Source organism: Kogia breviceps, chromosome 17 (genome assembly GCF_026419965.1).
Source record: "Kogia breviceps isolate mKogBre1 chromosome 17, mKogBre1 haplotype 1, whole genome shotgun sequence".
Lineage (NCBI taxonomy): Eukaryota > Metazoa > Chordata > Mammalia > Artiodactyla > Physeteridae > Kogia > Kogia breviceps.
Window position 1 is genome coordinate 38,206,496 of NC_081326.1, and position 13,368 is coordinate 38,219,863.

Sequence of the window (13,368 nt, forward strand, 5' to 3'; positions counted from 1 at the left end):
CAAGGTAGCTATTATTAGCAACCCCATTTGCAGATGAGAAACTAATAGTTAAGAAGCTGCTTTAAACTTTAACTACTCCAAAGACACACATGTTAAGTGGCACAGCCAGGATGCATCCCAGGCCCGTATAACCTGAATCTTTACTCTTTATCACCTCCCTGTACTGTTCCCTTGACCAATTCAAAGATGCAAAGTGCAGAGATGGGAACCTTTACTCCCAACTTGGAAAAAGGAGGAGAAAGGGCCAACAAAATAGAGCAGAGACACCTTGTAAAACTGTGTCGCTTTGGGCGATATGCAAGATCCCTTGATTGTCACTACTGGTGTATGTCTGATTACCAGCTCAGAAAGATAGGGAGTTGAGAGAGCAAGAGCGTGCTGGGGGGGGGGCAGAGGTGTGAATGGGGAACAGCAGGAAGTCCTACCCTTGAAGCAGAAGGGCTACACAGCACCACTGGAAAGCAGCCACGTGTTAATGTCCAGCTGTAAAAACGTCAGGGAGGAGAATTTGGTTAAAAGCCTTGCCTGGCTAGAGCTCAGGCTGAAAATCACCAGTTTCCTTTTTCTCCCTCCTAATCCTTTATAATTTTCTCTAATGCTTTACTCAAGCTTAGGACCATGAGCCTTTGGGGAGCAAAGCAAAGCCCATCTGTTGAGTCAGGAATTTGCCAGACCAAAGGTCAATCTCACTTTTACTATAACTTGGTATTTACATGACCTCAAATACTTCCTAACTGTATCAGCCGAAAATCACTTTGCATTATTGTGAATCACATGTCAAAGGAGAGATGTCAGGGATACTCTTTAAAACAGTTAATGACTGGGCTCTTGCCAATGAAGAGAAGAAATAAAATAATAGGTATGTTTCTTTATAATGTGCTTGCTCTAGAAGCTACATCAAAATGATCATAATCATCTTGAGTCGGGAGGAAAAACATTTAGGAATGCCTTTTTTTTCAAAGACTTTATTTATTTTATTATAAGACATATAAGTAAAAACTTGAATATTCTGAAAAAGATAGAAAATGGTAATAAAATGGGCATTTTTCTTATTAAGAAACATGTTCATAAATATGCTTTATCAAATGTTAAAATGGTTATTTTGCAAAATAATAATAAATAGAGCAGAGCTGTGGCATAAAAGGGTCAACCCAAAATGCTGGAAGTATTTATGTTTTGTGTTTTATAAAACTTCAGACCTTCGATTATATTTAAAATTTTGGTATTTTGCACTCCAGGTTCTCAATGATTTAGATTTTAAAAATATTTTTTTTATGATGGCCCTATGATTTTAAAAATAATGCAACGTAAAATGTGGTTTGACTAAATAGAATTTGATTAAAATAATTTCCCTTTAAATAAAAAATTATAAGACAACAGTAGTAAAGATATAATTTTTGAACCCATTAGTGGTACATGTAGCAGTTCCCAATTCTATAGACTTCTGGATCCCTGACTGGAGGCGCTGAACAAAAATTGTTTACTAAGCTTTAGTTTCCAGCACGTCCATCATTTCTTTTCACAGCTTCATGGAGCAATAACAGTGATGATCGTGATGAACCCAGTTCCGCAATCCTACCTCCACGAATATAAGGTACCGAGAAAGAAGTTCTCCCTCCTTTGAAAAATTCCTTTGATGGCTTTCCTATATTTGTTTCTGGCCCACTGATTGGCCTCAAATTCACATAACAGAACACCAGGCAAAATTTTAATAATGAAAAAGTCTTGTCTAGGCATTATTTTGTAGGCTTCAATTCTCTACTAGCCAAAGGAGAGAGGAAACACATGTGAACACCAGCCATGTCCCCTAATGAGTCTTGGGTGTTCAAGCAGCAAAGGTCAGGCTTTTCCTGTAAATAAATACTGAGACTTCACAAAGCTCTTTCATTTCTCATGCATTTTGCTGTCCATCCGCCTAGGACGTTAGTTCCCAGCTAACGACAGGGGAAGCCACACCTAACAATCCTTAAGAATCCAATCTAATATAGATTATGGGTCCCAATGGCCTTCAGTGATGTCCACTGGGGGACATTGGATGACTCCGGGTGCCTAGAGCACAGAGAGGTCATGGCAGGATTTGGACTTGAGCTTGAAGGCCATGTTCTTGTTGTTTTTGGCCACGATCTTGCCCCAGAAGCGCCTGGCTTTCCTGGGGATGCTCTCCCTCCTCTTCTGGTAGGCCAGCCGCCTCTCATTCTTCTCCTTGCTGTCCCGCCGGAGGCGGACCTGCCTCACAATGCCTTCAAACAGCTCCTTGACATTGTGCTGGACAGCTGCAGAGGTCTCGATGAACTTGCAGTCGAACACCACGGCACACGCTCTCCCTTCTGGTGGGGAAAGGAGGGGAGAAGAAAGTCAGGGGGGCCGCAGAATATGACCCTACACACAGAAAGCCAAGCTGGATGAGTCCTAATTTTAAATGGTCCTCGAGGGAACTCTAAGTCAATCATATATGCGATGGATACAGGAGGCCACTGGGACACATGTCCTCCCAGGGCTTAAATAGAAGAAAAGACTCTCACACGAAGATTCCTGGAAACAGGAGAGATGGGCTTTAGATCTGGCCCCCCAAATTCACTGTGTGAAAGTCCAATTTCATCAAATATCGGAATATTAATTAGTCAAAGCCATAGCCTAAATTTAGTCCCATAAGGAACTGGGTTGAGTACTTTATAAACTTTTTTTTAATGTTTACAACAATCTTTAAGAATACATTATCCCTTTGATGAGACTGGAGGGGAGAGAGGTGGTCCTTTAAAAACTTGAGGCAGTTCACATAGCCTGTAAGTGGCAGGTGTGAATCCAGGCCTGCTTCACTCTCAAGTTCATGTTCTTTACTCTTTCTCCTGAGTCGTTTCCTGACTTGAAAATAAGAATCTGACGATTTGACTTTCCTCTCTGAAAAAAACTTTTTTAAGCTTTGATGAGATATTTTGAAAAAAATTGGAGAATTTCACACAGTACAATACAATTACGGCAAACTATCCAAACAAGCTTTTCTGAAAGTCTCATTTTCAAATGTTCTATTGTGTTCAATGACCAGGTGTCCAAGTTTTGATTTGGAAAAAAATGACTACTGTAGACAGTCATTTCCTAAGAGTAAGACATTCCCAAGCTGGTTGGGTCTGTTAAGTATTCAGCAGGGTTCTTTTCTCCTGGCAATGCAGTATTTTATTTTTTTACCATCGTACCAAATCTGTATTAGGCCAATAAAATTTTAAGGGCCCCCAAAGGCACTTGGGTGCCAACTCAACAAATAGGAATTATCCCTGAACCAAGTACGACAAAGGATATGTGACACCATCAGACTGATGCCTCAACTGAAACTTAGGAAGCAAAGGGTAAGGGCTGCGAGGGTGTTTCTAGGGTCTACAGGAGCCAGGGGCGACCAGAGTAGAATTCTTAATCTTAGTGAGACTCTCACAGTGCCCCTAAATCAAAGTTCCCGCCCTTCTTGCTTGAAGATGCTACTTTCACTTCCCAGGATTCTTGAGATCTCCCTGGAGAACAGAAAGGACGAGGAGAAAAGGCTGCGGACTGCCAGTAAACCCCTGAGCATGACCTCTTCCCTAAAGGAATTCCAGGAAAAGCCTTGGGGATAGGGAGGCTGGAATCCTGCAGGTAGAACAGATGATCTGCTCGGAACATGGGCGCCTTGGAGAGTATGCATAAAACTCCATGTGGCATTTTAATAGGTCCCTGGTTCCAGCTTCAAGAAAGAGGAAGGAAAGAACAACTGTTGGAAGGAAAATGCAGGTGACCCAGAGACAGTTTCTATGGTATTGGCACCACTCCTCTCACCTGATACAGACACTTCCCGGCACCGCACCAGGTCGCTTTTATTGCCAACCAGAATTATAGGAATGTCCTCTGTCTGCCGGGCCCTGCGGAGCTGGATTCGAAGCTCAGATGCCTTCTCAAAGCTGGCTCGGTCCGTGATGGAGTAGACAATCAGGTAGGCATCCCCGACTTGCATGCAGTGGTCTTGGAGCCACTCATTCTCCCCCTGATGAAATGAGATCTCCCATGAGCTCAGACATGCCTGGTAAATGAGGTGTTAGTTTGAAAGAGACAATGTGTTTATCCTAAAGTACCCTTGCTGATATGAGAAAGGAAGAAAACTTATTCCAGCTCTCCAAAAGGCATCGGTCTTCCATGCCTACAAGATGTCTGTGGCTGTGAAGACTCCTAGCTCAGGCAGCACTGATGCCAAAAAGTTTTACTTTATGATTCCTCCTACAGCTTGAGTTGATAAATTATACAAAGAGTCTGCCAAACAATATTTCCAATTTTATTTAAACTACCAAAAATGAGTCTTTCCTGCCTTCCATAAAACTCTTTTGCCCCTAAGTGATAAAATTAAGAATCCTTTTGTTAGCATAGGAGGGTTCTTAATAAACAGAAGGTCTAGCAAATAGGCTCAGAAACCCCAAACCTTTAAAAAGCAAATGTTGAAAACTAGTAGTGAGAGTGTCAGCTTCATATAATATGGTTTTATGTAGTTTAAAATTATCATCCATACTTACTGGAACTTTCCCTAAAACAAATACACTTTTTTGTATTCTTGAATAGAACTAAGGGCAAATCACTGCAACCTGCTTGTTATTCAAAGCTCATTTATGAACGACTTGTTCCTTAGAACAGTTTCATCCTTCAGAAGTAAATTCTTTTAATCAAGAAAATGAGTCCACCTCATCTGGAACATCAAAAAGGGCAATGTCACCCTTGCCCCAAACAGCCTGTTGGAAGGCAGGCCCGAAGGAATTTACAGAGAGCTACAGCTCTGCATACCTTATTTTCCCACATGTCCAGGAGTATAATTGTTGCACTTTCCCCATCAACAATCAGTGTTCGCTCATATGTATCTTCTGGAAAAGAAAGAACAGTGATCCTGGAGGCAGGCAAATAGGCAACACTTTTTCTGTAAAAGGGTGTAGAAAATTATGCCAGAAAATAAACTTACTAAATACACAATTAATTATGTAAACATACAGAGTAAACTGTGTAAACATTCACACAGGCAAATTATTTTTTTAATCACTTTCAACAACCTTCTACGTATATTCCTCCAGTATTCTGCTTAGTAATAAGCAGAACACCTACATCTTCTGAACACGTATCACTAAATGCTTGAAATGAAAGGCATTTGTTTTCATCATTTCTATACCTTTTATATAGTAAAACCAATTAGGAGAATAAACTCACTTTACTGCTTTTGACTCAAGAGTCCATGGACGGTGCCATGAGAAACATTAACTGCCCAGCAGAACTGTAAACCCAGCTCATAAGCCTTCCATGGAAACACACTGCACCTTTCAGTGGGGTGATTACTGAACATTCACTGGCCATTTCAGGAGCTTTCAGCTCAGAGACATTTCTCCTTTTCTGAGATGTGCAAGAAAAAAATCTTGAAACTATCCCTGCTTTGGTGAAGTTTTCTTTGTTAAAAAAAAAAAAAATACAGTTCCCTAGGAATAAACAGGCTTGTTTTTCCATCTTAAGTAGAACAGAAGTGCAGTCTCCAGCTCTACTTAGTAATGGAAACCTTCCTCCCTGCACTTGAGCCCAGATGGAATGCAAGCGAAGGGTGAATGCAATACAAAGGGCCAGAGCAGCTCCAGCCCAGAAAAATCAGTGGGAGAGGGGAGTGGGGGGATTAACTGAGTTAACTGGGATTTTTGCAAGAGAGAGTCCCATCAATTCCACACAGCTGAACGCGTACCCACTCTATTTTCACAATGAGGCTTCCTGTTTTGAATTTTATCATTTGAGAATTATGATCTTCATAATGATTTTTTTGCCATTTTTTCTTGCTGTTCCTTTTGCCTGGAATCTGTTCTCTCAAATATCGGAAGGCTTGTGCCCTTATCTCTTTCTGAGGGGTGTGTTCCCTGACCACCTATTTAAAATTCCCTCGCCTCTCGGCAACCAATAATCCTGACTCCTTTCCTTGTTTCATTTTTCTTCATTGTGCTTATTGCCATCTAACATGAATCCATTTAACTTACTTATTTTATTATTTTCTGTCCCTCTCACCTTCCAGATTGTTAAGGCAGAGACTTGCATCTGTGCTGCCTACTGCTATTTCCCCCAGCACCCAGGACAGCACCTGGTAGATCGCAGGTGCTCAGTCAATACTTATCAAATGAATGAATAAATGATACATACAGCATTGTGGCTTGTGAGCGCAAAAGCAAACCTGAATTCAAATCTGGGTGCCATCTCTTATTAACTATGTGGCTCAGGACTGCTTTCTTAAGTCCTCTGAGCCTCAGTTTCTTCATATGTGAAATGGGATTGATAACAGTATCCATACCTCAGGGCTGTGACAATTACATATATTAAGCCTGGGCACAAAGTAGAAATGCAATAAATGTTAGCTGTTATCATCACTTCTTCAGATGGAGGCAGTTGGCTCTAGCCATACTTGCCATTCCCTACTATAGGTAAATCCTAGCTTAAGAGCCCTGCATTGTAGGAACCAGGACATTTCCTGTTTCATAATAGTGAGGGGTTTATAAAAAGCAATGCTCCTGGTTCAGTGTTTCTTCCTCTAGGAATTAGAGTCAGGAGAGGAAAAGAAAAGAAAATATGGACAAATGAGAATAAAATTAGCCAGGAATGGCTCTGTCTTTCTGTCCGTTTTCCCATCTCTTTAGGTGTCCTTCTTCTAAATGATGTTAACAGTTTCCCACTGGGGGATTTTAAATCTATGATTCCCATCATGTTTGCCATCCACAATATGTATCATGAATGGGATCGCAGTGAAATGCCTAATCTGGCTTACTGGAGAGTAGGGCCTCATGACCTCAACAGGCAAATTTATACAACCTAGTGCAAATCATCAAAGCTTGAGCAGCACAGATGGGGGTAGGGGGCGGGGGAGCTGACTGCCCCTTGCCACCTCAGAGTTTTTCTCCTTTCTCTGAAAGACCTCCCTGCGCTCAGAAAACTCAAACAAGCACTTTCTCTGCCCTCAGCTCATCACTCACCACACAACAGTAGGCACAAGAGATTCATTTGAATCCTTAGTGGTTCAGACAGAAACATGCTGGATCCCAATAGCTAAGGGGAAAAGCAAACTCAAACTTTCTCCTGGTTTACGAGGTACCAGAAGAAGTCTAGAGAAAAAGTGGACTAAAGATTCCAGAGGCAAAAGTAAGGCCAAACTGCTTTGCTGTTCTGGAAAGTTCCTGACAGCGTCATTCTGACTGGACTTACCTCTGCCTGAAAGTCATTGTGCCGGAAATCCAAAAGCCTAAAGCAATACACCTCTGCCCTGCTTTGTGTCTATGCCCTGCACCTGGCCTTATATGTCACCTCTGGCCACCTGCCCCAAGGATTTCTCACTCAAAGCATCCTGCTTGAGAGCCTTCTGCAACCAGGAGAGGGCCTTCTTGCAACCAAAGCTCTATTTTCTCTTCCTCCCTTAGTCCCCACCTGAAAGACTTTCAGCCTTTTCAAGGGTTAACTGGGTGAGAAGAGGGGAAATAAAAGAATATAAAATTCTAGAAGACTCCTTTAAAATTTGCCCTGGGTTAAGGTGTATGGAGAAAGGGTTAAGGCCTATTGGCTTATAAGGCTTTTCAGTAACGGGGTCTGGGAAGTCCTCATCTTTCCGGTCCTCTGCATGAAAGCCAGGGGTGTGTACTCACACCCTGCGTAGCAAGAGAGATCATCCTGAGGTGTGGGATGGAGTTTGTTGTCTGCAGCCATTTTCCCTGGACTAGCGCACCTCGATTTGTCTGCCTGCATTGACCCCCACTGTGCTTGGAGGACCATCTTGCTCTAGACTGGCTCAAGCGCTGTGTGTGAACCTGCCCAAGAGTTCTCTTACCCGCTGGAACCGGCTAAGGCGGCCCCTCGAAAGTTCTGAGGCTCCAGCAACCCTCTCCCCTCAAAACTCTCAACTGCTTTCAGCTTTCAGAGCGCAGAGGATCCCAAGGAACCCGAAAGGAACTCCTGCTTAGAAATACTGGCCTCTCCTCTAGTGGCTCACGTCTCCTCTGCACATATCACAGGGCCCCAGCCAAGAGGGACCAAAGTGGATGAGGCCTTCAAGCAATGGAAGGTCCGGTTGTGGAAGATAAGCCCAAGGAAAGGAAACAACAGATTCAGAATCAGCTCTAACTAATGTTCGTTCACTCAGTACTTACTGCGTGCCAGGCACTATCACCTGTTATCCTCTTAATACACTTTGAAGTAGTTACTGTCCCTATTTTACTAATAAGGAAGCTTAAGGAGGGTTAAGTTCCTTGTCTCCAGAGCACCCAGCTAAGTCAGTGTCAAAACTGGGGTCCAAACTCACATCATCAGGCTGCGAGGCCGGTGCTCTCTCCTGTACTTCCTGTACACACGTGCAATGCCCTCCACTTCCCTCAGGGCTTCCAAATCCTAGTGGTCCTTAGGGTCCAGCTCAGAGACCACCACTTCCATGAACCCTTTTCTGATTTTCACAGCCAGAAGTAATATTTATTTTCTCCTCTGAATTCCCATAGCACTGCCCTTGTACCTCTTTGAAGACACTTATCACATCCTATCGATTTACATCTGATCTCTACTGCGTATACTGTAAGCATCTTTAAGGAAGAAGCCCCAATAACTCTTTGTATGTCCTCAGAGTGTCGCACCAAGCTCCACGGTATAGGTTCAGTAACTGTTTAGGGATGAATGGATGGATGGATGGATGGATGAATGAATGAACAGCATTAAGTGTGCACAGAGAGTCATAAGATTATTGCAATATAATCTTAACAACATCCATCTTTATTTGGAGAAATGATGATGAGAGTATTGTGTAGTTTTTTTCTTATGGTTAATGCTGAAAAAAGAACAATGCAGGGAAATGCCGTGGAAATCCCTCTCCTTGGGAAACATAAAAGCCAACTAGTGATTCCAATAGCCACCTATATGTAAGGGCTGTAACCCTAGACAGTATAAATTTAGTTACTCAAATAGGACACGTTAGGTAGGGTGAGTCAGCTGAGAAGCTTCTTGTTGCCCAAGATTCCCTCTTTGAGGAGATAAGGAAAGGATTCTCTCTACCAACTACCCCCTCTCCCTATTAAACACAGAAGCTTCCCAGATACAGAAGCCTGCTTTCCCAAGTTTCAGGGATGGGTCAATCTTCTTAATACTCTATGCCTATGGGGATACCATAGATAGATGGATAGATACCACTGCACTCTAACGGAAAAACATCTTTGAAAGTCTGCTATCCACTAACTGTTTCAATTCCTCCCTCCTAAAGAAACAAACAAAAACTCTTGGTTGGTCTCTTCTTTATATCAGTCTCCAAAGCACTTTATTGTTACTTCTTAAGGTATTCATATAATTTTATCCTGCTCTGAATTATAGCTACTGACACTTAGCTCCTTCCTAAGAGGGTATGTATGGTGTACCTTGTTCATCACTGGGTACCCCAGAGCCTAGCATGGAGCCAGGCATGGGGTCGGTACCCAGCCCAATGTGCTACAGTACGTAACAGCATTTGGATGCTAAATCCAGGGGCTGCTGAGTACAGCGAAAGAACACAGGATTTAGCTTCAACCACAACTAGCTTGGAATGCTGTCCAGACCATGCACTAGCTTTTTCAACCTGGGAAAGTCACTTGACTTCATAAGCTTCCATTTCTTCACCTGTAAAATATGGATATTAATACCAAATTGGTTCAATTTTCGTAGGTATTATCAAAATACTTGTGGGAAGTTCTTAGCACAGTGCCTGGCACATAGCAAGTTCCCTATCAGTGACAGAAGAACACCACCAAACTAACATTATAAAATCCTGAGTTCTAATTCCACCTGTCCCAGTAGGTGATTCTAGGAAAGTCCCTAAGACTCAGTTTACTCATATGAGTACGGGAATAATGTCAGGACCAAAATAAACAGTAGCAAATATAAGGCTCCCAATAAAGTGCATGTCCCACTGCAAATGCGCATTCTAGATGGTAGTTCCTCCTCCCTTTCTCCTCTAGTGACAGTCACCCACAGGCTTTTACATAAAAAGAGATACTGACCCTCTTTCTCCCTTGAAATAGGGTTTAGCTATCGTCCCTGAGATTTCAGGAGTGAGGAGAGAAATCAATGTCCCATCAATGAGTCATCATTTAAAGCCAGTTCGGAGCTGCCTCATGAAGCAGTGAACTCCCGGACAATGGAAGAATAAACGTTTAGTAGAAACGGGCTGACAGTAGTGAGGAAGGAGTAGGATTTCTATGCGTGAAGTAGAACTGAGTCATCACTAAGACATCTTCCTACTCCGGAAGACTGCGATTCAGCTGTGAGTTGCAGCTGAGCATAGGGACAGACCATGCCACTGGGACAAGCACTGGAAGGCTCTTCCTTCATTTCCATAGCTGCAAACAGGGACACACAGAGACCCTGGCATTGTCTAAGATGGAAGCCGTGGCTGAAAGACACTGTATGAAAACCATCGACTATTAGGACCCTCATCTTACTTCCCAGAATGTAGTGTTTTGCTTTACATGTATTTGAGGAGTACGTGAATTTTTGAGATTGTGCCACCTCAAATTAGTTTTGGAAATCAAGGCTTAAAGGATAAATATTTTAAATGAGATTGTACAGGGAAAGTTGTCTTGAAAAACTGTACTGTAAGACTCTATACAAATATATGTACCATCGTTGTTGTATTTCAATTTTTTTAAAATGTGCTATTTAAAATACAGATTTTAAATGATTTTATACCCTCAAAAGCCTCTAATATTGCAATAAACAAACTAATGAATTCATCCTAACGGTTTTTCAAATTGGTTTGGTTTTAGGTATCACCATGGAAAAAGGCTGTGTCTACACTCAGTTCTTGAAAGGTCCAGGTCAGAAATGGCAAAAGCCAGAGGTGGGATCCTGACCCTCCGGCTCTGCCCTCTATAATCTGTCTCCCCAGTCCCTTTAGAGCTGGAATCTAAGAAATTCCCTTTCTGGCCCAGGCTCTATCTACGAGCATTTTCATTTTCTTGTCCCAGGGGCTTATGCCAGTGCTTCTGTGGGGACTCAGCTCCCGAGCCAGAGGCAAGAATGAATAATCGCAGTTCCCAACTCTGCAGATAAATGACCCACCTACTTGCTCTTTCTCCTGGACCACTGCTGACCACAGAAGCCCGCTGGGGCTGGTCCACCTACCTCCCAGCATTTCGCAGTCACTGTCCATGCTGTCATGCACGCCTGCAAAGATGCTGGCCAGAGTGGACTTGCCCACCCCCTGCTCCCCTATGAGAACCACCCGGTAGTAGGTGTTCCCCGACTCGGAGGAGATGACTGAGTCCGTGGAGTCGGAGGACCAGCTCCGGCGGCAGTGGTCCTCGGGGGTAGCAGAGTGACGGTTGCGCTGGCTGTACTGGTGGGGCTCTTTCTGGACCATCAGATGCCTGCCATCGGCTGGGATGCTCCAGCGCTGCTGCTGCGGCTGCATGCCCACAGTGCCCTGGCGCATGGTGACATTATTCAGAGTCATGGTTGGGTCCTAGAGAGCAAAGCAGCCAAGGTGTTAGCATTACGAAGCATGAGTGAGAGCTCGGGGGGCTTAAACACAGTCATCAGTGATGTTTTATTAAATAAGGGGAGACCCAAGTAACCCTAACACAAGGAACACCAATGAAGCAGTCAACAGGCTTTCAACCGAACACACACACACACACACACACACACACACACACAGAGTTACCAGCTCCTCAGGCAGACTGTCATTTGCAAAGAGGAAAAAATACCATTAATATCCCCCACTGCCCTGGGGCTTCCTCCATCTTCAAGGAAGCCTGGGGATTCCCCACTCAGAGCTGGCACAGACGCAGCCAGAAGGAACCAACAGCCTCCAGAGACGGCTTGAAAAGCAACAAGTTAATGCAGCTGGGGACCAGCTGGCCAGGTTAGCTGCTCTTGTCTAAACATGGCTCTTAATTGCACCAGCATCCAGTGGGCCTCCGTGGGAAACACGTGACAATGACATCACTCCCCCTGGCTGGACTGGACAAGCGATTATTGGAACTTCCATGTTTAGTAAAGTTGCCCTGATGCTCCCCAGCTGCCTGAATTAGCTGTTATTTGAGGTGGGGGGAGCATTTGTTTGAGGTTTATGCCTCAGCTCTGCCCTCCTGTCCACGGATATCACATTTAAAACATCCCAGCCCCATGCCTTGTCCTTCTGGCAGGGAAATGACCCGCTCAGGTTCCGACCTGTCAAATTCGCAGAGAAAATGCTTCACACTTATTAAACCATGTCCGCTTCAAGAGTTCTTTAATTCAACTCAGGTTTCCACCTTTCTGAAGCAAATCAGGTCAAAGACGCTCCCCAACGACGTTCAACAACTTCGCTACAACTTTCCCTTTCTCAGGACTCCCCCCACTCCCGGCCCCCTTGCACGGAGGTCTGTACTCCCAGGCTGCTTGAGATAAAGTAGAAGCATTCTTATTTGAATCAGCAAGATCGACTCGGGAGAGCGAGAAATGCACAGACACTCCCCTTCCCACGCTCACCCCCACGCTCCCCCCCACGCTCCACACCCCAACCCGTCGATGACCCTAAGCACGACCCTGACCGCGATGATCAGCCAGGGTTTTTAATCTCAAAAGCAGCGCCCCCGTTGGCCGACTTGAATTCAAACAACCGGAGCCTGACGGCTGCCCTCTGACCACAGCCTGTAGGAAGAGGTGGCCCTCTTCCTGAACTGAAGCAAGGAACCTGCTGATGACAGATGGCATCCTTTGCACTTTTGCCCCCGATCTGGAAAACCACAGTGCGGGAAGCACGTTCCGAAGGCTCTTTTCTCAACTTAGAAAGTTCTGCGGGCTGGGAACTCCCACCCCTTCCCCAACCAGCCCCCCACCCCTCTCCAAAGTCGCGAGGGCCCCGCGGGCCGCCAGGCTTACTTGGGAGTCCCGAGGGTCGGTGAGCGCTGTGATGCGGGGGCCGCCGAGCGCAGGGTGCTCGCGCGTTGCCGCCGTCTGTGCCTCCGCCGGAGCCCGCCGCCCGCAGCCGCCGCGGCCCAGCGGTTTATACCGGCCCGGCCGACCCGCGCCGGGGCTTTTCCGTGACGTCAGCGCCCCCGCCGGGAGGGGCCGGCTGTGCAGCAAACCCGGACTTGCAGCCACTTCACTAAATCAGTTACTCGCCATCATGTGACCCCACTCTCCCCTTTTAAAAAATAACGATAGTTCAATCCCGGGCTCCTTTATTTTGTTTTGTTTTGTTTTATTTTATTTTTACCAGGTGGACACAGGAAGGTGAGAAAATACACTAAGTGCCACCTCATCGCGCTTCCCAGGACGACGCTTGCGAGCTGTCCGGATAAAGGATGGAGGAAGAGGAAGGCTTGAATTGGAAACCCAGTTTCGCCAGAAAACAAAACAGGG

General features: G+C 44.7%; 1 protein-coding gene across 2 annotated transcripts; it reads right to left on the minus strand.

Moving 5' to 3' along the window:
* Window positions 1-957: 957 nt before the first annotated feature.
* Window positions 958-13,051, minus strand: GEM (GTP binding protein overexpressed in skeletal muscle). Of its 2 annotated transcripts, none has more exons than XM_059042906.2 (5): window positions 12,886-13,051; window positions 11,143-11,482; window positions 4,792-4,868; window positions 3,802-4,006; window positions 958-2,327 (listed from the first exon to the last, which is right to left on the minus strand). In XM_059042906.2, exons 2-5 carry the CDS (start codon window positions 11,471-11,473, stop codon window positions 2,050-2,052), a joined length of 891 nt encoding a protein of 296 aa, XP_058898889.1. In that variant the 5' UTR covers window positions 11,474-11,482; window positions 12,886-13,051; the 3' UTR covers window positions 958-2,049. The 2 variants fall into 2 exon arrangements, with proteins under 2 accessions (XP_058898889.1, XP_058898888.1); XM_059042905.2 differs by having other exon boundaries at window positions 11,080-11,482; window positions 12,886-13,048.
* Window positions 13,052-13,368: the final 317 nt, after the last annotated feature.

Coding starts and splice junctions, on each gene's coding strand:
- GEM (XM_059042905.2), bottom strand. CDS start 11,473: ATGACTCTGAATAATGTCACCATGCGCCAGGGCACTGTGGGCATGCAG. Junction 4,869..11,079: donor CCAGGAGAAAGAGCAAGTAG/GTGGGTCATTTA, acceptor TTTCTTTTCCAG/AAGATACATATGAGCGAACA. Junction 4,007..4,791: donor TGGACATGTGGGAAAATAAG/GTATGCAGAGCT, acceptor TCATTTCATCAG/GGGGAGAATGAGTGGCTCCA.